Genomic DNA, 26115 nt, shown 5'->3' on the forward strand with positions numbered 1-26115 from the left:
GTGTAGTTGTGGACACACGTTAAAAAACATTCGGTTGGGAAAAAAAAACGTTATATTGGGGGAAAAAACACCATAGTTTTAGGCCTATTATAATAAAAAAAATAAGGTGTTTAAAATCTTACATAATAACGTGGACATTTAATAAAAATAATGATACATATTTATAAAGTATGATGATGTCTTAATTAAATTAAAAGCATGTGTGCCAGGTAATATAATTTTTAAAAAATCTTATGTCATCACTATATTTCTTTATTAATATAATAGATTGTAGAGTTAATTACAGTAATCGTCCCTGTCATGTTACCCAGCTTGCAGTTTCATCCCTAACTTTCAAAAATTACAGTTTTAGTCCAAAAAACTTTGCTCCGTCAACAGTTTTAGTCCTGGCCATAAACGTCCGTTTAAAGCCAAGTCACGTGATTCGCACGTGATGGGTAATCTCGTAAATTGACTTAATAATACCCAGAGTTAATTACAGAAATCGTCCCTGTTGTAGACAGTCACTTGCAACTTTCATTCCTAACTTTCAAAAAATTACAGTTTTGGTCCAAAATTTTTATTATCAATCAATATGAAAAGAAACATTTACACACACAAAAAAAAATCCTAATTATCCAACTTCTTCTATTTCTATCAGATATAAATTCATAAACAATCTTAACTCACACCCTACTCTCTTTTTGAAAAATAGAGATTCAGACTCTCTTGGATTTAAGTGTTTATGGATTTTAAGTAATTGATTTTTTTTTACTTAGTTTTATTTTTGTTTTGAGAACTTATAAAAACAGAGGAAGAGCTAAGAATAATAAAGATGGTGAGATTTTTATAAGATTTTTTTATTTATGAGTTAATTGTATATAATGAATAGATCTAATATATATAATTATATGTTATGTTTGTATATAGATCATGTATTTATATGAAAGTAATGAGATTTGGAGTTTCATTAAATTTTGGATTAAATTTGTGTTTGATTTTGGATCTTGGATTATATCTGTGATATATGTTATGCATTAGAAATCCAAATGATTTTGTGTTTAATTTTATTTTGGATTTTGGACCAAAACTGTAATTTTTTAAAAGTTAGGGATGAAAGTTGCAAGTGACCGCCCACAACAGGGATGATTTCTGTAATTAACTATGGGTATTATTAAGTCAATTTACGAGATTACCCATCACGTGCGAATCACGTGACCTGATTTTAAACGGACGTTTATGGTCAGGACTAAAACTGTTGACGGAGCAAAGTTGTTTGGACTAAAACTGTAATTTTTGAAAGTTAGGGATGTAACCTGCAATTTGGGTACCACGACATGGACGATTTATGTAATTAACTCTAGATTGTATAATCATTAAAGGTGAGACTAATGAACAATGACAACGTCACGTGGCACTGTTCTATTAGCCCACTTATACCCCACGTTTTTTATTTGAATTTTGCCATATAGGATTCTGTTTGTTATTATCATTATATCTCTTCTCTACCACTCCCTTCGGCTGTCTTATTTTGACTTTTTAAGTCTTTTTCTTTTAATTTTGAACGTAAATATTTTTATTTATGTTATATAACACTACTATAACAAATATGAATTTATTGAGTTTTAAATGTATTTTTCATTGATATAACTTTCATCAACTAATATATAACACAAACAAAGATATTTACGGTCAAAGTCGGATCATAAACACTTGATCAGTCAAAATAGGACAATTAAAATGGAACGGATGAAGTATTTTATAAAAATTGTCACACTTTTTCTCCTAACACTTTTCAACACTCTCTCATAAAAATGTCCCTATGCGAAATTATCATTTTACCCTTAATGAATTAATTAATTATCTCTTTTATTCACTAGGTTATACATTTTCACTTAAAATATCTAAATTAATCTTAATGAAATAAATTACAACATAAATCCATCAAGTCTTAAAATAACTATACTAACTCTTTTACATTTATTTTGTTACAATAATAACCACACTGACACCATCCGTCACGCCACCACCACTACCAACAACCACCCCCACCGCCGCATTGCGTGGATAAAATGCTAGTATATTCAATGCAAAGTAACTAATGGTATCGTTAGAAATTCCGTACGGATTGTCATATTGGCAAAAGGCAATGTTTAGTTGGTCGTGGAAACTTTCTAGAACTTAGACACTTCAAGTTAATCCAGATTCGGTAAAACCTAATAACCCATTTCCCCAAGGGTATGACGGCAAATTATTCGGTTCAAATCATTGGTACTTGAGGGATGAGACCTTATAATTTTGGGTTCAAATCCGAGTACAAACAAAATGCTACTCGAGATGAAGACAAAGATTATTTTGAAAATAATTGGGTTTTTTTTTTTTTATAAAATAAAATAGATATATTATGAGACAATGTCACCAAATCCAAAGTTGTTGTTTAATAAAAACACTTTCATTTAGCAAAACAGTCCCCAATTATCAGTCTCCATTTCAATTGAGCTAAACTTACTCATCCCATGTCTAACACCAAATAAACATTACATCTCAGGAATCCCTCAATCACTAATCTTATACAAAGACTCTCACTTCACCACTAATTAATCAAAAATGGTTTGGAACCATACTAGATTTTAACCCGTGTCATATATACACGGGAAGTTTATGACACATGATAAAATAAACTATGAAATGTATGTAACAAAAAAAATATTTGTCAATTCAGTTTAAAACATATATATATAAATAATGATAAAATTAAACGTAAACCGGTTAAATAAAATCAATGTTTAGAAAATGTAAATAGAATAGATAGATCACTAGAAACTTTTTTGCAATTATAATAAAAAAAGTCCAACATAAGAAAAATGATAAATCATTTAAAAAAGTAACTAAAATCTAATAATTTGATAAATAGATTCTATTATATGATTAATTAGCAAGACAACAATGCGACATATCTAAACGAAATTTTCCAGATTGTAAATCACTGTTAGAGTTGATTATAAATTCGTAACACGCCCAGAAAGGTGTTTGGGCCGCGTTTACATGGTGATGGACTGATGGTTAGCTCACCTTTTGAATGGGCTTTTAAACGGAGACTCTTATTAGTCTATTAGAATTCATCTCTTACCTATGTAAATGTACAAGTAATTTATGCGTAAAATGTACAAGTTTTTAAAGCACATACTAATATTAATCAAATTCCGTTTTAACCCCTTACATTTAAACCAAATTTCGTTTTAAACGCCTAACATTTTTATTTTTAAACTTTTACCCCACATCAAAGTTTTCGCTTTCATTTTCGTGACACTAAACTTTTAAATTCTCATGTTTTCATCAAACAACTTTCACACAGTTACGGTTTTACTTTTAAACATTTGGTTTTTAATTATTTTCATTTGTCTTTTTATACATATAGTGTTTTCATTATACAATAACTTTTATCATCGTTACGTCTTACATTCATGTTACATTTAAAACATTAATATAGCCATTGTTCATGTTTTTATACATCTTAATATTCTCTACATTATTTTTATGGTATTGCTACATGTTTAGTTGTTTTTTTAATTAAAGTTTTCATCTTTTAACTTGTATCTCATATCAAAAATTTTGTTTTCATTTTTATTGACATTAAACTTTTAGGTTCTCAGGTTTTCATCATACAATTTGTACATAATTATGGTTTTACTTGTAAAGATTTTGTTTTTTATTATTTCCTTCCGTATTTATACATATATATAACGTTTTTAATATATAACAATTTTCATCATGCTAACGTCTTACATTCATGAAACATTTAAAACATTAATATAATTATTATTTGTGTTCTTATACGACTTATTATTCCTTTACAATATTCTTAATGTTTCGAATATTTGACATAAATTTGCCAAAACTTTATTATATACCCTCCGCTTCCTCAGGGCCCATCACTTTCTCACTCAACTCACTCAGACGCTCGCCAAAAACATACCCAGCGGCAACGCGCGGGGTCAACAACTAACTACTTACAACCTATTTAAACTTTTTCACGTGTGAACAGTGAAGTTAGCTAGCAGGCAGCTGACTCAGCTATCTGTTTAGTTTTTTTTTATAATTTTTATAATTTTATTTTTAATGTTTAAGTTAAGGTGTTGTGTAGATGTTACTTTAAAATGTTGGGTTTTTTTTATTTTTTCCTTTAATTAGGGTGGTAATATTTTAGTTTTTTACAATTTAACCACTAAATCTTTTTAAGGCTTTTTATGTTTACCATTAAAGTTTTATGTTTAACGATTCATGTGATACAACTTTAGTCTACTTTAAGTTTCACAATCAAAGTTTTTAGTTTCTTATTTTTATCTTTCAAGAACATTGCAAGTTTATATTTCGCCATAAAAGTTTCATGTTTTAAGATTAACGTTGTATTGTTTTAAGGTTAGCAGGTGGTGTAATGTTGACAGTTTGGTTTTTTTGTCGGTAAAAGATCTAATCGAGAGTGCGGATAAAGTGGGTCTAAGGAAGAACGCAAAGAAGACATTCAAAACTATTCTCTTAACGTCTTGTTGGTGCATTTGGAAAGCAAAAAATGAAAAGATTTTTCAAGGAAATGAGATTTGTAGTGATAGGATTTTCGTAGATACAAAGACAACCGGGTTTTTGTGGTATAGATATAGATTGAAAAAAGGAACTTGTAGTTGGGAGGATTGGAATCGTTTCATTGTAATTTAATCCTCAGTTGTATATATGGTTATCCCGCAAGTGCGGATAACTAAATTGTTGTTATGAATGAAACTTACTTTTCGGGAAAAAAAAATTAACGTTGTATTGTTTAACGATGTGTTTTTTTTTGTCTAATGGTAACGGTTGACATGTTTACCCACATTCAAGTCTAAGTTCGGTTGTTATACCCGGCCGTTGGCTTAACGGCCGGGTATAACACTAGTTGTAATCATTACAATTCATCTTCTTATTTAATTTCTACTATATGTATGTTTCGTTGATATCAATCTTATTTGCTTTTAGACTTGTTGGGAGGAGGTAAGAGGAATTCTTAAACATAACATTTTAAATTGTTGCTCTCATCTCTCAAGCTTGAACATATGCAGCCGGTTTTGTTTATTATATTTGAAGTTGATGTTTAATCTGTTCAAATGGTTTCCCATTTATTATGTCTTGTTGGATACACGCTAAAGTGTGTTGTCTGGTATATTTGCTACCATTTGATACTCTTAATGTAACATTGTGATACTCAGCTCGGCCGGTAGGTATAGTTACTAAACTTTTTACACTCTCCTGCTATTTACTCGTTTAGCCGGAGGTCCTTATTGAATAATAGTCTTTCTACTTTTGAGTAGAGACAAAACTATCCATATCTAACCTCTCCTATATCCCACATGCAGAGATTAAGTGTACGTTGTAATTGTTGCAATTGACCATATCTGTCATTTCTTTAAGCGTCTATCAATATTTTTTTCTCTTTATCAATTATACTCTGTATTATAATAATTTATACAGATATAAATATAAAATATATAAATATATACAGTATTATACATACCCGCATACATATAATTGAGAAACAAAAGCTGGGATTAAAGAGATATAGAGGTTCACACCACCACTTCTTCATCTCCTTAGTTTTCCAAAGAAATACAAATTTTTAAAAAAAACATGGCTATGATTTCTTTTCGTTTTTCACAAAACAGAATTGGTAAACTGAAAATAAGGCTCACGTACAACGAGTCCTCTTAAAAGCTTTTGTCCGTGCCGAATGGCTTTCCCATCAAACAAATTAATTAGCCATGACACACATATGGTATTGTTTTTATATATTGAATTAGTAGCACTTAAATATATATGAACCATCTATTTTTAGTGTAGATAATATCAACGTACCAGACAAATCTAGTTTTTATCTGTATTTCAAAATCATCCAAACATTTACCAATGTGACAGTTATATATAATCTAACTACTAACTAAATATATTTTGTCCTTATGTAGTTACAAAAGCACCATTTAATTTGTTCACACAAAAGGCAAAAAGAAATTAAAATTGCGCGCCACATATATATATAAATAAATCATACAAACAAAGTAAGAATTGAACATATAAAATATTATACCATCCCATATTCCCATCCAATAATAATATAATAATGTTATTACAATTTAAACTAATAAGACCAAAAACTAACAATAGTTTCCGAGCCACCTATCCAAAATTGCATGCATGTTAGATAAATTTTGACCCCTCTAACATCATGCCCATATTAATATGTGTATATATTTTTGAATCATCAACAGAAAAAATCAAAATACATCCGGTCAACCGAAGTTCCTGATGAGCATGGTGTAAGAGCATTGGTGGCAAGACAACTAGCATTGCCCGTAGTAGTCTCCGCTCGTTCTTGCAGGATCCCGGTTGGGTGGACCGGGAAAAGATCCAACGTTTCTTGATGATGATTAATTATGTAGTTTTTGCTTCCAACAATATTATTATTAATATTGTCACCTTGATCTATGTAATTAGTATTTATGCTATTTCTAGTATTGGCATAATTAGCAGTAGTTTTTGGTTGGTTTGTTGACATGATAATCAAGCCAGAAACATTATTATTCATCGGTCGTGGTGGCTTCGGTGTTCGTGGTGATCGTCTCTTGATGCCATTGCTGGTGCTGCTGGTGGTCGGTGATACAACTTGTGGGTATTGAGCACAAAACCCTAAATTGTTTTGTGGCATGTAACATGGCTCATACATTACTGAAAAAACATATGGTAAATGTATAAGCAAAATGTTCAACATTTATATATTCAAAAACTGAAAAACTGCTTTTCAAGTGATTGGATTAATTAAACTGAATCTATTATTTAAAGTAAACATATCTATACTCTCTTATAAGGCAAATTAGCTTTAAGTCATTAAAAACTGACAAGTTTAATTGCCCCTTACCTTAATACATCTTTCTATACTCACCTCTACAGTTGGACTAAACTACCCCCGAATCTATCTCATTCTTAAAACAAAATTCCGCCGCAATGCGCGGGTATTATGCTCGTTGTTATAATAATTTGGATCCATGATAATCAATTTAATAAATATAAAAATGTAGACTGAATATTTTAAAAGGTACAAATCACTTCATAATGTACCCTTTCTAACGAACATATATAAAAAAAAAAAAAGTTTGACATGACACCGGGTATTTTATTTATTATTTTTGATCTACATGTACGTGTTAATTATAAATTTTTGAACGTGTGATACAATAATATTAAAATAAATCGATCCAGATGACAAAACAAAAAAAAAGTCATAAAATACGAACCGTTTTGACGTGGAGGCAAATGCATGAAGGCGGGTTGAGGGCGGTGAAGGAGGTGATGATGGTGGTGGTTGTATTGCCGAAACAATGACAAATGATCTTGTTTTTCTTTCTGTCTTAGCCTAGCCTTATGATTTTGAAACCAATAAAACACATTTTTGCCTTCAATGTGACCATAAGTTTGCAACCTAGTGGTTATCTCTTGAATCTGGGCCGCGGTCGGGGTTCTTAGCCCTTGTGCATAATAATTCTCTAACATGTCTATTTGTTCTTTGGTTGGGTTCCATCTACAAGCCAAAGGTGACCCTGCCCCAACCACGGTTGTTGGTACATCTTGTGAGACACTAACGCAGTCCATAATTAATCAGATGATGATGATAAATTAATTAAAGTGATTTAATTAATTAAGTGGGAGTCAAAAAGAGAATGATATATATAGAGAGAGTGATGGTTCGTTTATTTTTTGTAATTGTGCATGGGTCTTTTGAACGACTACTCCTACTTCGTCTACTATATATATAGGGTCTTGGTATTTACATCTTACTCCCTTCTAGTTTTCTTTATTGCATTTCAATGATTTACATTTTTTTTTTTATTTAAAGTTAATTACCATCATGTTGTGAGCCAACTAATTCCAAAATTGACTCTTTTTAAAATTAAAAAAAAAAAAGTTAGGAGATTGTAACTAACTTTTGGAATATTTTAATGTCTTCGTACTTGCAATCTATTAAAGGAATAATTTAGTAATTGTATGTTCTTTTCAAATCTTGAGGGACCCAAGTTTATACTCTATACTTTTATATCAAAATGTCGATCGTTTAATTGAGCTTTAATTATATAAGTGAGATGGTCAAATAAGATGATCGTGACGATATAACTTTTACATTATTTAAAAAAACAAAAATGACTTCTTAATTCTTATTTAATTAATATTGAATATGTTAAATAAGCATTAAAAAGATACACATTTTTGGTTTTCTCCTAAAACGTCTACCCAATTTAATCGGATGTAATAAAATCCGGTTTAAACAACCGATTATCCAGGTCTAGGCCCTCACCTTAGCTTGGATACTATGGATACTACGAGTACATTATATTGTACTCAAATTTATCCAACATTATAAAAGTGTTATTGTATCACTTTCAAACCATATCTAAATTAAATCACATCCAAACCGATAATAATTACAACAGAAATGTCATGAGTAAAATAGGGGGTCAAACTGTGTTATGCTGGTAATCACAAGGGGGACATTTGAGTAACACAAAATGACATTTAATTGTATTTTTGTAACTATGGAACCTATATCAAAATAACTATATAGAGAGAATTATGTGGTGGGAAGGGTGTTAATTGTTATGTTGTTTTTGGTGCAGAACTATCTCTGAAAACATGGTGGCTAGAGGATAAAATGAAAATGAGAAATAAAGTAAATGGACAAAAAAGACCCTACATTAAGTTACAAGGTAGGCGCCTTGGGAATGAAAGAATAGAGGAAAGTATATAGGGGCATAAAAGGAAAGTACGTGCATTGGAAATGTAATGCGATCATTTGGCCTGGGAGCTATGAGGACGAGGTGCGATGACTCTCATTGGAGGTGGGGATTAAGGAATCGTCACACTCCAATTGTCATTGTAATTTTTCATCAAAATCTTTTGGTTTTTACGATCTAAATATATTGTCCCATGATAACACACACTCCCATGATTCAACTACAAAAATTTGTCAAAAGTAATTTAGTCAATCGATCACCTACAATTCAAGTGGTGAAAAATACTTTATTGATAACCAACTCGGGTCCTTCATTTGACACCATTATTTGCCTCGTGGTAACATAATTAATTTGCATTATAGAACCGATATGGTGTGGACTTTAAACTTTCTTGTTTGATGATGAGGGAGTTTATTCTTATAAAAATGAATCTGTAAAACAAAGTGGGTTATATAGCTAGTCTTTCATATTAAGTAGGTGTTAGTTTAATGGTCAGAGGATTTTCTATAATGTAATTTTTTTGTGTAGAGTGTTAGTTATTTATCCGTTATAGTATTTATAAAAAAAAAATTACTTGAAAGTAGAAAATGACAAGTAAACAAATTTAAAGATCCCTCTCGAAATGTTCAAGGACTTTTCTCTCTCGCACAATTACATACATGGAAAGATTATTTTTCTAGCGAGTTTGAGATTTGGAAATATTATGGTAGTGTAAAGGAAATTGTATCGTGCATAAAAAAGAAGGAAATTGTATTCGTGCATAGTGTTTTGAAGAGATGAACAAAAGATGTCGGTTAGATCTCTTTGCATTTACGGTTTAATGCAAAGGGTGTTCAGTTTCGTTCATGGGAGGTCATTCTTTTTGCGGTGCGTTGGAATCTCCCTTCTGATTTTAGTAGTAGTCGTTATGTTGCATGTTTGTCATTTATTGTTAGACATTTTATAAAAGAAATACATTTTTTTGCAATATTAAAAAAGTTACATATATTACATTAAATCTAAAAATTTAACTTTCTTAAAATACAATAACAAAGGTAAAACAAAAGTATTCACAAAACTAATAATTAATATTTTATTAATGTGGTATAGAAAGACAAAAAAGAAAAGATAAAAGCAACAAACAATAACCAAACATTTTACAAGAACAATTTGTCATTTAACAAAACTTATCATCTTCAACATGTTCTTTTCTCTTAATATGTATATACTAATACCTATATCTATCTATATATCACAGATCTGCACTGGAAAAAAAAAACAAAAATAGGGCAAACTCAATTTTGAAAGGAAATAACCGTTAGGATACATTAGAAAGGGAAAAAGTGGTGTTTTAGTCCATGGTTTTGTTGTTCCGTCGAAGGCCCAAAATCCAATTGGAATGCTTGTCGGGCCGGTGTAGCAGGCGTTTCCAAGGTGTTTCACCGACGGATCCACCTTTTTTTCCGCCTCATACCATATAGTCTAATAAATCGTTAATAACAATAATACAAAGTTGCACTGGTAATATAATATTACCCCTTAATAAGAGATATATATAGTTTATATCATAGTTGTTACTTGTTAGTATCGTACAATTAATACACGATACGTTTGATCTCAACCATTACATCTATCTTATCTCTACTTTTTCACCTCACTTCCATTCCTTCCATTCATGTTTTCCTCCACCACTACCATCCGCCGGTGCTACCACCACCATCACCACCACCGATCATCTCTGACCACCGTCACCACCACCACCCTCTCCAGCCACAGTCGCTCTCTCTACTCATCTTCCTTTAGCGACGCCAAGGCGGAGCCATGATAGTAAGGGTAGTGCTCGTACTGTATCACCCGTCGCACTATCTCTTGGATCCAGGCCATCAAATCCACACCATTCCCATACGCATTCGACTTCCAACCCCATTATAAATGCCTTGAGGTTGACAACTGAGAGGGCGAAGCCCCCTTTAGCGGTGAAACCATTCGATTAAGGGCTACACCTATACTATATCACAATTTCCGACAATGGTATTGGTATGGGGTAGGTAGCTATGGTGTTGCATTTTACTCACGGTGTGTTTGGCCGGCAACAATGGTGGCCGACGCCGATACGCTCGTCATCAGAAAAAGAGACGACAGTCGTGGCGGTGGTGCCTGATCAGAGAGATATGACCGGAGACGGTGATGGTGGTGGAGGAAATGAAAAACGGGATTAGAAAGAAGGGGAGGAGAGATTGTAGATCGAAATTGAAATGAATAGTTGAGATTTGTTTTTCAAATTTTACCATTTTTTTGTTTTTAAATGATCACAGCCGTAGATTTACAATAGATATATAGTGATGATTAACTTGTTACCGGCTCAAGGGTGTCTGTAAACAACATTATTTATTTGTTTTCATACACAATAATAAAAATTCCATTTGGAAAATCCAATTTTAGAATAAGGGGATGAGTTCTAAGAAACTTTAAACAAATATCTATCATGAAAAATAACTAAATTTTTGTCCATTGAATGTAATAACTTTCAAATGTTGTCTATTGTATGTATCCGAACAATCAAAAACTTACAAATGACAACTTAATGGTTGTCACATATACCTAATACAATAACATGATTTGAAAGTTATTACATAACATAAGCACAACTTTATTTTTTTTTTTCACATTATAAATATTCGTTTAATGTTTGTTATATTTCAAGATATTTATCCTTAAAATAAATTGTATTTGGGTCCAAAAATTTCATAAACCGAAACTCCTAAAGGCATTCGATATTAGATCCACCATGCTTGTATCATAAAAATCAATGGGAGCCTATTTTGGACTAGTACTAATCCTTATGCAATATCCGAATTGCACATGTTATCTTGGACTAGCACTAATCTTATGTAAGATTTGAATTGTACATGTACAACTGAGAGCTTATTTTGACGAACGGGGATAAAAGGTTTTTATATGTTTCTTTTAAACAAAAAAAACCACATCTAATGTGATGTAACGTACGTAGTGAAGACTGAAGACTACTAACTGGTGTCCCACGACTTGTGGAAAGCCCTATAGAGATCGACCTAAATTCTTAAGGTGTGTTTGAGTTGTATGATTAAGAATAAAAATAAGAGTTTCAATTCTTTTGAAGCTGTTTGGTTTTTAATTCTTGGTTTTAGTTATCAAAGCAAAGCATATTCCAATCCCATACTAGCGACTAGGTTTACAAAATGATTTTCATCCATACTATTAGTAAACTCATACCTAAAATGATTTAGGTTAATTTTCCAAACACCTTCTAAATAATACAACTAAATGTTGTTAGACAAATATCATACAATCAAGGATGGCAACGGGTGGAAAAAATCCGTAATCCGTGAATACCCATCCGTCATGTACGGGTAATTTCAATAGATTTTACCCGTGGATACATAACGGATATAATTATGTGCCCGTTTGCGGGTCGTGGACAGGTAAATGAGTATAATGAATCCGCCATGGATAAATTCGTACCGCAAACCCATGATACCTATGTAAGGGGCAAGGGTGTAGAGCCGATTTACCAACTTTTGGCAAAGTTACAACCAATCAAATTCCAACACATGGACTTTGTAAAATATAGCCAAAAGAAGCCAAAATCTACCAAATATAAAGGTGTAGAAGGAAAAGTAAACTGATCGGCTCTTTCTATATCTATATCAATTTTTGGCAACATTAACCAATCAAATTCCCACAAACACATGGTCCCATACACCCCAATGTTCACATTTATCGGCCAAAACTAGTCGATGTACTTTGCTAAAACTTGCCGATTAAACTTGTTGATACTAGCCGATGCATGTGCTATAAGATTGCCAAGAAGCTGATGGTAGCTGATGCTTTTTGTCAATACGTTTTGCCGACTACACCTTTGCTCCTTATAAGTGTTGGGTTGTATAACTAATTATCACAACAAATCACAAAGCACGCAATGGAAGACAAGATCTATGCAGTTTAATTAATTAACCAAAGTATAGAATTTGTACCTTATAATGGAGAGATTGAAGATAAGAACAAGGTTTAAATTAACCTCTCTACGATTGCACATTCAACGTTGGAACATATGTATGCTAGTACTTGATCACGAACCGAACAACCCTTTGTTTTTTTGCTCTTGAATTTCGACCCAAACAAAAACCAAAAACCCTTTGTTTTTCTTGTGGTAGTCGACCGAAGCAAGAGAGAGAGAGAGAAGAGATTTTTAGGGTTTTAGAAAACCTAATTAATTGTGTGTGAAAAACAATTAACCTAGGCTTCTATTTATAGGCTTAGGAAACTTAATGGCCAAGTTTAAGGGTTTTGGAGCCCTTGGTCGACCGTCCCCCCCCCCCCCCCCCCCCCCCCGCCCCCAGAACATTCTAGAGGGGTTTCCTAATTCCAACTCTTCTCTGTTAAGTCCGTTAGTTAAGTACCGTTAACTTTTAACTCTTTTAACGAACCCCCGTTAGTTTTTCGTGATCAAATTAATTAATAAATTACATTTAATATATTAATCAATTTATAGTTACATTCACGTTGAGGTGTGACCCCGTAGGCTTAAATACTTTTCGGACATACGTTCATTTTAGGTGATCATATTCCAACAGCTCCCACTTGAGCTCATAACGAATGAAGGTAATAACATTGGTAAGCATCTAGCAACACGCCAATGCTCCCGAAAACATTTAAGTACTGTTTAAATGGTTAAGGCATTTATTATCCCTTTGTTCAGATACCTTTGTTAAATATGAATATGGATCGAGATCATTTCATAATTTAACGATTATGTTTCTCATTCTATAACTAATTAATGATTACCAAATATAATCGAGAACTATCTGGATTCATTTGGGTACGGCCATGCAAATATCTTTAATTAGTCCTAATGAGGGCGCCAAACGGTATCATACTTCAATTTCAAATTGAAGGAACAAATCCTATATTGACTACACGTGTCAGTCATCATATTTCACGACGCTTTCTGAAAATAGCCCTTTATGTACCCCCTTATTCAGGTGAGTTAGAACTATATCTAGTAAGTGCGATTCATACATGCTGACCTACTTGTATCTCAAGTCAAAGGATCAATAAAAGTAACCATTTGCGAATTTCACTTAATGACGATGATCCATAAAGCGATAATTTGTTAGTGGGGTAGTCCGATATGCATCCGCTATGGATATCATGTGAGTTTGGTGGGATCCATCCATTACATATTCCAAAAATATAATCAATCACTCACATTTGTCTTTGTTTAATTATATTCCCATATAATTAATCGACAATGGACACTTTAGAATATTCAATTATATATAAAATATTAAATGAAATATTCAAGGATTTAAACATGCAAATATAGGACCCAATTTAATATTGAATGAAATCAAACATATCAAGTACTTTATTTCATTACGAAAAATATAAATTGTTTAACATCCCTTATCCAAATACTAAAACAACAAATTTACATGAAATAACTAGCTAATTTAAGTCCTATGCCATCGGCATGCCTTTCAAGCTTGGGCCTAGACAAAGCTTTTGTGAAAGGATCAGCTAAGTTAAAATCTGTGTGAACTTTGAGTAAATTGATCTCTCCTTGTTCGATATGCTCTCGAACATAGTGATATCGTCTAGCATAATGTCTGGCACCTTTCTGAACTCCGGGTTCGTTGGCAATGATTAATGCACCGGTATTATCACAGTACAAATCAGTAGGTAATTCATTTGAGGGGATCACGTCGAGCCCGCTAATGAACTTCCTTATACAGACTGCTTCCATTGCGGCTTCTGAGGAGGCAATGTACTCAGACTCTGTTGCAGACATGGCGACTGTGGTTTGCTTCTTGCTTTTCCAGTCCACAACTCCTCCATTTAAAATGAAGACGAATCCTGATTGAGACTTCGTGTCATCTTTATCAGTTTGAAATCCAGCATCACAGTATCTGGTCACTTTGAGCTCTAAGTCTGGATTTCCTCCATACACCAAAAATATATCTTTAGTAGCTCGTAGGTACTTCAGAATATTTTTAACTGCAATCCAATGGCTTTCACCAGGATTCTGTTGATATCGGCTTATGATGTTTTGCGCGAACACCACATTGGGTCTAGTGCATCTAACCGCATACATAATAGATCCTACAGCCGAAGCATAAGGAATTCTACTCATACGCTCCACCTCATTAGGCGTAGAAGCACCTTGTTTGACAGATAAACTAAGTCTTTCTTGCATAGGTATAGACCCACGCTTAGAGTTCTCCATTTTGAATCGCTTCAAGATCTTATCAATATAAGCACTCTGACTTAGTCCAATTAATCGCTTTGATCTATCTCGATAGATTTTGATTCCAAGAATAAATGCCGCTTCTCCTAGATCTTTCATGGCAAAACACTTTCCAAGATGGGATTTAACATCTTGCAACATTGGAATGTGTTTTCCTATGATTAATATGTCATCGACATACAAGACAAGGAAAGTAACATTACTCCCACTAGCTTTGCGATATACACATGGCTCATCGGGATTTTGAACGAAACCAAACTTTTTGATTTCTTCATCAAACCGTTTATTCCAACTTCTTGATGCTTGCTTTAGTCCATAAATGGACCTTTGAAGCTTGCATACTTTGTTGGGAAGTTTCGGATCAATAAAACCTTCCGGTTGATCCATATAGACTTCTTCATCCAAGTAACCATTTAAGAAGGCAGTCTTAACATCCATTTGCCATATCTCAAAGTCATAGTACGCTGCTATGGCTAAGAGAATCCTAATAGCTCTAATCCCCGCAACTGGAGAAAAGGTTTCTTCATAATCAACACCGAAACGTTGAATATAACCTTTCGTCACGAGACGAGCTTTATAGGTGTGTACATTTCCATCCATGTCCGTCTTTTTCTTGAAGATCCACTTACACCCAACAGTCTGAGCATTTTGTGGAAGATCAACCAAGCTCCAGACTTGATTGTCTTTCATGGATTTCATTTCCACCTTCGTAGCTTCAAGCCATTTGTCAGATTCAGGATCTGATAATGCAGCTTCGAAATTCGGAGGCTCATCGAGATCTCCAACAACGTCTTCTTCTACCATCAGACATAGTCTTTCAGTAAGACGTCTTGTCCTTTCAGACCTACGAAGTGGAATCGCTTCATTATCATCGACTTGAGGTTCATCACTTTGAACATTCCCCCCCCCCCCAAGTTGATGATTGCTAGTATCTTCAGAAGGTGACCCATCTTCCCCTTGAATCTCATCAAGTTCTACAATCCTCCCACTGTACTCTTGAACTAACTTCTTTTCAAAGAACTCAGTATATCAAGCAACACGAACAGTGTTTTTGGCGGGATCATAGAAGTCGTAACCCATCGTTTCCTTAGGGTATCCGACAAAGATGCACTTAGTAGTTTTGGGTTCAAGTTTGTCAGGCGTATCGCGCTTCACAAGTGCCTCACATCCGCAGACTCTTAAGTAAGACAAATTAGGGACATCACCATGCCATAATTCGTACGGTGTCTTGTCAACCTTCTTAGTTGGAACCATATTGATAATGCATACAGCAGTCTCTAGAGCATAATCTCAAAACGAAAAATGGGAGAGTTGTACAGGTCATCATTGATCTCACCATGTCTAGCAAGGTTCGATTTCTCCTTTCAGACACTCCATTATGCTGAGGAGTGTATGGAGGAGTAAGCTGTTGGACAATCCACATGCTTTAAAATAATCCTTAAACTCTTGGCTTAAGTATTCACCACCTCGATCCGAACGAAGAATCTTGATGGTTTTACCGAGTTGATTTTCAACTTCATTCTTAAACTCTTTGAATGTTTCAAAGACTTCATGTTTATGTTTAAGCAAGTAAACATAACCATAACGACTGAAATCATCTGTAAAAGTAATGAAGTAGCTAGCTCCTTTTCTTGACACATGTCTAAATGGGCCACAAACATCGGTATGAATGAGTCCAAGAAGATCTTTAGCGCTTTCTGGCAAATGCTTAAAGGGTTTTCGTGTCATCTTGCCGGAAACACATGACTCGCATTTATCAAATGATTCATCATTCAATTTTAAGATCCCTTCACGTTGAAGTCTTTCAATGCGGTTTTTGCCAATGTGTGCAAGACGACAGTGCCAAAGATAGGTGGAGTCCAAGTCAGTCTTGGCTCTTTTGCTAACATTATACACTGAATTATTTGAAAGACAATCACGCATATCAATTTCATAAATACCATTAAAAGCAATAGCATCAAAATAATGAACATTATTTTTAGAAACTGAAATACCAATATCATTAAAAACATTAATGAATCCGTTGTCTTTCAACAAAGAAACTGAAATAACACCTCTAGTAATAGAAGGTGCATAATGACAATTGTCTAAAACAATAATTAAACCGGAAGGAGGAACTAAATGAAATTCTCCAATTGCTTCAACAGCTGCTGGTAGACCATTACCCACTATCAACTGCAAAGCTCCGGGCTTCAGTTTCCTCCTTTTCCTAAGCCCCTGTAATTTAGTACAGATGTGAGTTCCACATCCAGTGTCATAAACCCACGATTTACGCTTAGTTAAGGAAAATAATTCAATTGTGAAGATACCTGAAGTACTAGCGCCGCTAGTATTCTTCTTCTTCGAGTTCAACTTGGCAAGATACTTAGGACAATTCCTCTTCCAGTGCCCGACTTCATTACAATGATGACAGCTCTGGCCTTTAGCCGGATGCTCTTTCTTAGCTGGAGGAGTCTTCTTTGGCTTGGAAGGGTTTGCAACTTGCTTGCCCTTTCCATTGCCATCAGCTTTGCCTCTAGCTCTTCGCGATCTTTTAGCTTTTTGGATCCGACCCCCTTTGATCATAAGAACATTAGAGTCATTGGCCTTTTTAGGAATCTTCTTCTCAAATTCAATGAGCATAGCATGGAGTTCATTAACACTCTTTCTCATAGAGTGCATGTTATAGTTTTGCACAAAACTCTCAAATTCATTTGGAAGAGATTTGAGAATCATGCCAACTTTAACATCTTTATGATAAGCATACTCCATTGATTCCATCTTGTCAAAAATGCTCTTCATCTTGAGCACATGACTGCTAACCGGCTTTCTAGATTCAAGTTTCATGTCATGGAGTTCCATGACATTGTCGAAAAGTTCCACTCCAGCTTGTTTCTCATATAAAGATTTCAACTCGCTGATCATATCATATGGAGTGTAAAGTTCGAATTGTTTCTGTAGCTCAAGAGACATGCTCGCAAGCATCAAACAACAAACTTCATTGAATCTAGTGTACTGAATTCTATAGTCAGCTTTTTCAGCTGCTGTAGCAGTTTCAGCCGGTTCATTAGGCCATTGTTTTTCAATGACATCCATACGTTCTTCAACTCGCAGAACAATTCGTAGTTGACAAAACCAGTCATTGAAATTTGATCCAATAAGCTTTTCTCTTTCAAACATTTGCCGAAAAGCATTAGTGTTTGTGGAGGGATTCATCGCCATCTACAAAACAAATTAAGTTTAAAAATCAGTATTTTCGATAATCAATCCTTAAGAAATTAATTACCCAAATGTTTATAGAATAAACAATTAATTTCATCAAGGCTAGGATCCAATTGACATGCAACCATTTCATCAGTTGATCTGCTAGAAATAATTGCACTCAAAAGGTAAGTGACGATCAGTAATTGCATTACAAGTGCAATTCCTAGAAAAGTATGGGACCTACATAAGACACTCGATTCATCAAGCGATCTTTTGTAGTCATGTTTTGTCCCATCTTTTGCCACGGGTCAAGGTCTCACCGCTTAACTCGCTTTAAGTCGTCCAACTAAGAACGTGCAAAATTGACCACCACTGTGTACCAGTGAATGGGTTTTGCCATGCAATCGTCATTTCACCACTGTGTACCAGTGAGTAAAACAACGACCCCATGTGTCCTTGACAAATTGGATGGCAATGACTTAAGTTTATTGGGTCATACAATTTGATATGTGATCAAAAAGTTATGTTTAGAAGATTCATGCATATCTTCTAAACATAATATTTAATAAAATTATTTGTATAGTCTTAGCAACACAAAAGAGCTCGGTAGCTCCATTTGAATGCACAAAGAAGCGCAAGGGCAAAGGTATGCGATAAACGCGATTTAAAAACCCGCCCTTTTAAAAGGCTAGCGCACTCCGGCTTATACCTCTCTTAGAGTTTGTTCAAATGGGTGAGCCGGTGTATCTCAAGGTTGTAGGACTCCAATTTTATCAAAAAATCTCTTATTTCGATATTGCTTAGTCAAGTTTATCTTTTCTCAAACCAATTTTACATCACAATTTATATCTCAATAAATATGCAAAATTATAAACTATAACTATTAAGCATGCAACGAGTTATGGTAGGCCACCTAAACATGTCACTATGGTTTATTTATGTCTAATCCGGCTCCCCCTTCAAAGAAGAGGACCACATACATCAAGTTGCCTTGATTGCGTAAGCCTTAAACATGTACATCACAAACAATTATCATATAATCACATAGTTAGCTTTCTAGAAATTCCAGTAGCTTCATGACCTGTTTAGACCTGTTTCTGGTCCGATTCAGATTTCGACCAAAACTACAAAGTTTTAGCCCTATGTGTTGAATCTACAGTTCAAAGCACGACCTTTAACTCATTACTGATTAAAAGATATGAATTTTTTAGTAAACTGTCGCAAAACAGAAAGTTTATATGAAAAATTCACATTGTCACACAATTAATTATACAATCATCTAGCATAATTAACCCTAATGATCAAGATTTCATATTAATATATCTAAGTAAGAATCATGAATGATTTGCATGAAAAATTCATGATTTTTACTTGTTTTTAACAATTAAAATTAAAGGTATAACACATAATTATATACAATTTATCACATAAACATGTAATTAAATCAAAACTTGGATTAGGAACCCTAAAAAAAACTCTTTTTTATTTATTTTCTGGAAAATTTCGATCCATATATATAGATATATATTTAAAACTTTTTTCATATTTAAATAATGTAATTAAATTACAAAATCAATTTAACAATATATATATATATAATCGAAATTATTTAAATCAAGAACCCTAACCCCCCTTCAAGTTTTGATCTTTTGGTAATAAAAAAACATACATAGTAGGCTCGTGATACCACTGTTGGGTTTTAAAACTAATTATCACAACAAATCACAAAGCACGCAACGGAAGACAAGATCTATGCAGTTTAATTAATTAACCAAAGTATGGAATTTGTACCTTATAATGGAGAGATTGAAGATAAGAACAAAGTTTAAATTAACCTCTCTACGATTGCACACTCAACGTTGGAACGTATGTATGCTAGTACTTGATCACGAACCGAACAACCCTTTGTTTTTTTGCTCTTGAATTTCGACCCAAACAAAAACCAAAAACCCTTTGTTTTTCTTGTGGTAGTCGACCGAAGCAAGAGAGAGAGAGAGAGAAGAGATTTTTAGGGTTTTAGAAAACCTAATTAATTGTGTGTGAAAAACAATTAACCTAAGCTTCTATTTATAGGCTTAGGAAACTTAATGGCCAAGTTTAAGGGTTTTGGAGCCCTTGGTCGACCGTCCCCGCCCCCAGAACATTCTAGAGGGGTTTCCTAATTCCAACTCTTCTCTGTTAAGTCCGTTAGTTAAGTACCGTTAACTTTTAACTCTTTTAACGAACCCCCGTTAGTTTTTCGTGATCAAATTAATTAATAAATTACATTTAATATATTAATCAATTTATAGTTACATTCACATTGAAGTGTGACCCCGTAGGTTTAAATACTTTTTGGACATACGTTCATTTTACGTGATAATATTCCAACAATAAGAGACCCGTGGATATATCCATAAGATACCGCCAAACCCGCCTAGTGTTATTTAATATTACATATAAATTATATTATATTTGTGATATCTAATAGTAAAATTTATATTCATTGGAAATCAAATCTTTTACACTTAAAACTAAAAGCTTGTTGGCAACTATAGAGTATCATTCGTATATATATTGTACTTTTTTTCAGATAGATTTTACTTTTAATTTTCTTTTTCGGAATGCTATTAAAAATTGATCAATTTATATTTTCTTTTCATTCAAAAAAACATGGGTTAGTGATTTTATCCTGCTAGATTTCTTTTTCTAACTCGATAGTTGTTTACGTATATGCATATTTTTTACGGAGTATTTTTTTTGGTAAATAGTCATACTCTATATTATAATGTGTTAACTGAGGACTATCCGTGAGCTATAACCGCGGATCATCGATATGTGTAAGATATTTAACCTGTTGTTGGATACCCGTGAATTGACGGATTAAAAAAATTTATTGCAGACTTGGGAATGGAAAAGAGGTATCCACACCGTTATCAGCGGGTGTCATCCCTATAATCAAATTGCTTATAAAGTTTTCCATATTAATATGACATATGATATGAAACAACTTTCATTAAACTTCATGATATTTTCATGTTGTATGCAACATAATTGTGATACAATATTCGATATACTATCAATTTCCATAAACAAACAAAATTATATCACATACAAATACTTTTTAAATCATATGTAATTAAAACACTATGAATTTCATGTTACATTATTTCAAATGATACACCCGCGATCAATTTTATGTTGAAGACTATATAATTTAGGTTTTGAATTACAAAAATGGAGTAAATTAAATTAGAACATAATATAATGTTGGGGCCTTAACTTGTGAATTGTGGTGAATATTAGTAGTTGGGAAGGTTGCAGATTGTTTTGGGAAATAGGAAAATGTTTTTTTTTTTTTTTTTAAATGTAACTTTTATTTACAAATCGCCAAACTACCACAAATTGTGGAGTGGCATGTATACAAACACTAAAATTACAATTATGCATTAAAGAGATTTACTATGCTATTCACTTAAATTTAGTGATTAGTGTTAACCATTTCGTGTTCTGGAGACATAATCCCAATAAAAGATTTACTATAATTGTGTTACTTCCTAATATATTGAAGTTTTCAAAGCTTGGTCGGATGGTATTTAGTTTTTTACACTCTTGCCTTTCATAAAAGAAGAAAAAAATGAACGCTTTAATTTTTGAACCGCAATTTACAAAAAATAGGTCACTAGCAAACCACTAAAAAACCCAAGAGTTTAACGAAGTTATAATTACAAAAGAACTTCCATACGAATACGGGGTACAAAAGACTAAGTGATACCTAGATTAACAACAAAGACAAAATCATAGATATATCTTGAGGTTTGGGCTACAAGGATTACAATAAGGATAAAAAAAACTAATAACAATTACAGACAAATAAAAGAAAAACCCTCACTAAATGGAGGCGGAGCCACTGGTTTCACTATGAGAGTTTTTGATGTAATCCTTGTCATACAAGCCCCAATGAATGTTGAACAAAAGACAAGGAGTGGGGATTTGAACGTTTATATCTAACTATATGGGTTCTCGTGCAATGTGGTAGTGGTGGAAAAGGCGTCTGGTGGTGACGACGGACAACGTAAACTATTGATGTAAATGTAATTGATGTATAAGAAGCGGTGTATATATTTTAGAGGTTGAAGAAAAAATGTTATATAATATTTAATTAAGGGTATTTGTGGTACTGGTACCCTAATAAAGAAATAAAAAAAATACGATAGAAAGACATACGTAATTAGATGTTTCATATATCCTTTGAAAAGAGTCAGGATTAATTTAACAATCATTCTCAGAAAAAAAAAAACTTTACAAGCATATTATTATAAATAACTACAAATTCATTTTTGAAATTTCACAAAATACAATGTAATGGTTTGTACAGGTAATAAATTTTTGTGGTAAATTTGAAAATTTAAAATAGTTTAGGCGGATTATATATTGAGTAATGCTACAGACTGACTTTTTACAAAACTTTTTTACAAACTGACATGGCTACCTGATAAATCATAATTGGATATATATTAAATGGTCTAAGTATTATTATATAGATTAATTTTTTATTAGAATAAATCTACTTTGATGTATGTTATGTGTATTTTAGGTTTGAAGTAAATCATCAAAATATGCATAAATTGTTGAGCAAGTAAAATGACTTTATGTCCTGTGCAAATGATCAAATGACAGATTAAAAATGGAAGATGTTGCTGTTGACTTTTACCATCAAAAGTCAATGTCTTTGTGTTTATAATTTGGAATTTTGGGACTAGCTTTTTACGGATGAGACAAAAAAAAGAAATTAGAGTTTTACATTAGTTTTGGGCTTAACTGCGAATGGACTACATCATCAAAACAAAAAGCCCATCAATTGGTTTTCTATTTATGTCGGCTAGATTGCACGTGGGGATCAAGAAAGCAACTATATATATATTTTTAAGAGATTGAGTTCGAAAAAAAAACACAATTTAGTCGACAGATACATCTCTTTTTGGGGAATTTTTAAGAGATTAATTTCGAGGGATTCTAAAAGTCGACACTTTGGCTGCGGACGAATTGAAAGACGAGCAGATGGAGCAATTCACATCAACTATTCTTGATTTGAAGATAATAATGTCCGACTAAGGTTTTTACTATCTTTCCCGATTTAATTTTATTTGATAAACTTTACTTTCATTTGCGTAAACATTGTTCTTTTTGGTTTATAATTCTAATTGAGTATTTATTCACTATTATTTGATTTGGATTTTCGTAAGACAACTTATTGCGAGTTAATGATTTGTGCCGAGTCCACCTAGCTTAGAGATTAAGACAAGTCATATAATTAACATAGGTTGTGCCCAAAACTGTTCTTGTCAAGTAATAAAATTATGTCTATGTAATTTAGAATAAATACTCGGTAAAGTTTATTAGGTAAATTAACGAAACTTTTGGGATTCGGGAGGGATACACTTTTTATTATTGTTTACAAAGTTCTCTTTTTAATTTTGTCTTGTTTAATTAATTTAAGTTTAACTATTTTGTTAATTAAATTTAGTTTTCTTTTTATTTTCAAAATCAAACAAAAATTGTTAAAACTTGACTATAACCACAGACGCTCCTCGTGGGAACGATATCCACTTCCCCTATCTAGTATAAGGTATTTAGGTTTATTTTTGATTGATACTTCGACGTCGATCACTACCCACCTGGCCCATCCATGTCATTCCCTATTTTACTTAAACAAGGTTAATTAACCTAGGTTAAATAAATTCACCTTAATTAATATTGTTTCTCCCTCCATAATATCAACATAATCTTCTCTTCCGTCTACACCAAAAAAACTGCTTCTCAACATGAATGAATATTCATCCTTTTCTTCTCCATTACGTGATGAAGACGTATTATCAGATTGCTCCTCTTTTCTTTCTTTTCCGTCAGAAGATGATGGGTTGTTATCTGACACTGGTCAAGGGTTCTTATCGAATTCTGATCAAGAGTTATCACCAGATTATGATCAAGGGTTATTACGGGATTCTGATCAAAGGCCATTACCCGAGTCATCATCAAAATCTAAGCAGTTTCAGTGTTTTGAGGATGTAAATGAGTAAGTTATATATATTACAGGCTTGATTTAGTTTTTTGTTAGAACTACACTTGCAAATTATGCAGCTTTATATTACAAATGCTATTAGACTTTAGTGATAAAAGACAACTTCATTTTAAGCTGCTCAAAATTTAATGAAAGTGGTGATATAAAAGACAGTCTGATTTAGTTCATGTTGAATTCAGAGTAATGATATAACATTGAAAATGGGCTGGACTATGTTAAGTTGCTCAAAATTAATTAAAATAATTGTGGTTCATTGTAGGCATCAAATTGGCCATGAAAAAAAAACTACGTGTGAGATAAGTGCTGATGTAGGCGAACAACATGAAGATAGTTTTTCTCAAAGACAAAAGTAACAACACTTTTAACCATGATAACGATATTGAAGAACCAAAGATTGGCATGATCTTTGACACTATTGAAGAGCTTGCTAGTTTTTACGCAAATTATGGGGAAAAAAAGGGATTTGGAGTGTACAAGAGGTCTTCGCGAAAGTCTTATACCGATGATGAGAGAAAGTATGCAACTATTTCATGTAATCGAGCTGGGAAGTCGGTCTCAAAATCAAAAAATATCTTGAATCCTCGACCCATTTCGAAAACAAATTGCCCAGCAAAAGTTAATGCAGTTCTTGGCATTGATAAAAAATGGAATGTGTCTAAAGTTGAACTCAAACACAATCATCCGTTTAGTCCAAGTAAAGGACGTTTTTATCGGTGTCATAGGTTCGTAAACCGAAATGTAAATAGATGACTTGAGATATATCAAAGAGCTGGGGTAAGAATGAATAAGGGTTTCCATACCTTTTTCGTGGAGAGTGGGGAATATGAAAATGTACCATTTACAGAAAAGGGTAGCCGCAACTACATTGATAAGGTCAAACGGTTGAAATTTGGAGAAGGTGATGCTCAAGCAATTGAAAGTTATTTCAAGAAGGTTCAATCTTCTGATCGTGACTTCTTTTACACATGGAATTTAGATGAGGAAAATCGACTAAACAGTTTGTTTTGGGCTGATGCGAGGAGTAGAGCAGCTTATGAGGAATTTGGGGATGTGGTCACATTCGATACAACATATCTAACAAATGAGTATGAGATGCCAATGGCTCCATTTGTAGGAGTAAATCATCATGGACAATCAATATTGCTTGGTTGCGGATTGATTTCAAATGAAGATAATGAGACATTCAAATGGCTATTCCAGTCATGGCTTGCTTGTATGTGTGGACGTCCTCCAAAAGCCATTATCACAGATCAAGACCAAGCTATGAAGAACGCAATACAAATGGTGTTTCCCGATGCACGTCATAGGTGATATCTTTTTTATTTCCTAACTAGTTAGTATACTTTATGTAGTTACAAACCATTTTAATTTTATAGAAATTGGTCAATTAACAGCAATTAGTTTGCCTTTGTTCATAAATCTTTTAAATGATAAGTTTATAAACTATTTTTATTCATATATACTACTTTTTTGTTAGGCGGTGCTTGTGGCATATCATGAAAAAATTGCCTGAGAAATTAGGAAGCCATAAGAAATACAAATTTATTAAGTACAGGCTTAAAAAGGTTGTGTATGATTCTTCTATTCCTAGTGAGTTCGAAGATGCTTGGAAAATAATGCTAGAGAGATACCAACTCCAAAAAAAATAAATGGTTGATAAGTTTGTTTTTAGAAAGACATAAATGGGTCCATTGTTACGTGAAAGATACATTTTGGGCAGGGATGTCGACTACACAACGTAGCGAGAGCATTAATGCATTTTTTGATAAATATGTAAACAAAAAACTACCTTGAAGCAATTTCTGGAACAATATGAAAATGCA

At 33.1% G+C, this 26115-nt stretch overlaps 1 protein-coding gene across 1 annotated transcript; it reads right to left on the reverse strand.

Annotated features, from left to right (window-relative positions):
* Nucleotides 1-6111: 6111 nt before the first annotated feature.
* On the reverse strand, nucleotides 6112-7708 carry LOC122594520 (WUSCHEL-related homeobox 2-like). Its single transcript, XM_043766966.1, has 2 exons — nucleotides 7293-7708; nucleotides 6112-6726 (listed from the first exon to the last, which is right to left on the reverse strand). Exons 1-2 carry the CDS (start codon nucleotides 7645-7647, stop codon nucleotides 6263-6265), a joined length of 819 nt encoding a protein of 272 aa, XP_043622901.1. The 5' UTR covers nucleotides 7648-7708; the 3' UTR covers nucleotides 6112-6262.
* Between the last annotated feature and the right edge of the window lie 18407 nt (nucleotides 7709-26115).

This window comes from Erigeron canadensis, chromosome 3 (genome assembly GCF_010389155.1).
Source record: "Erigeron canadensis isolate Cc75 chromosome 3, C_canadensis_v1, whole genome shotgun sequence".
NCBI classification, from domain to species: Eukaryota; Viridiplantae; Streptophyta; class Magnoliopsida; order Asterales; family Asteraceae; genus Erigeron; species Erigeron canadensis.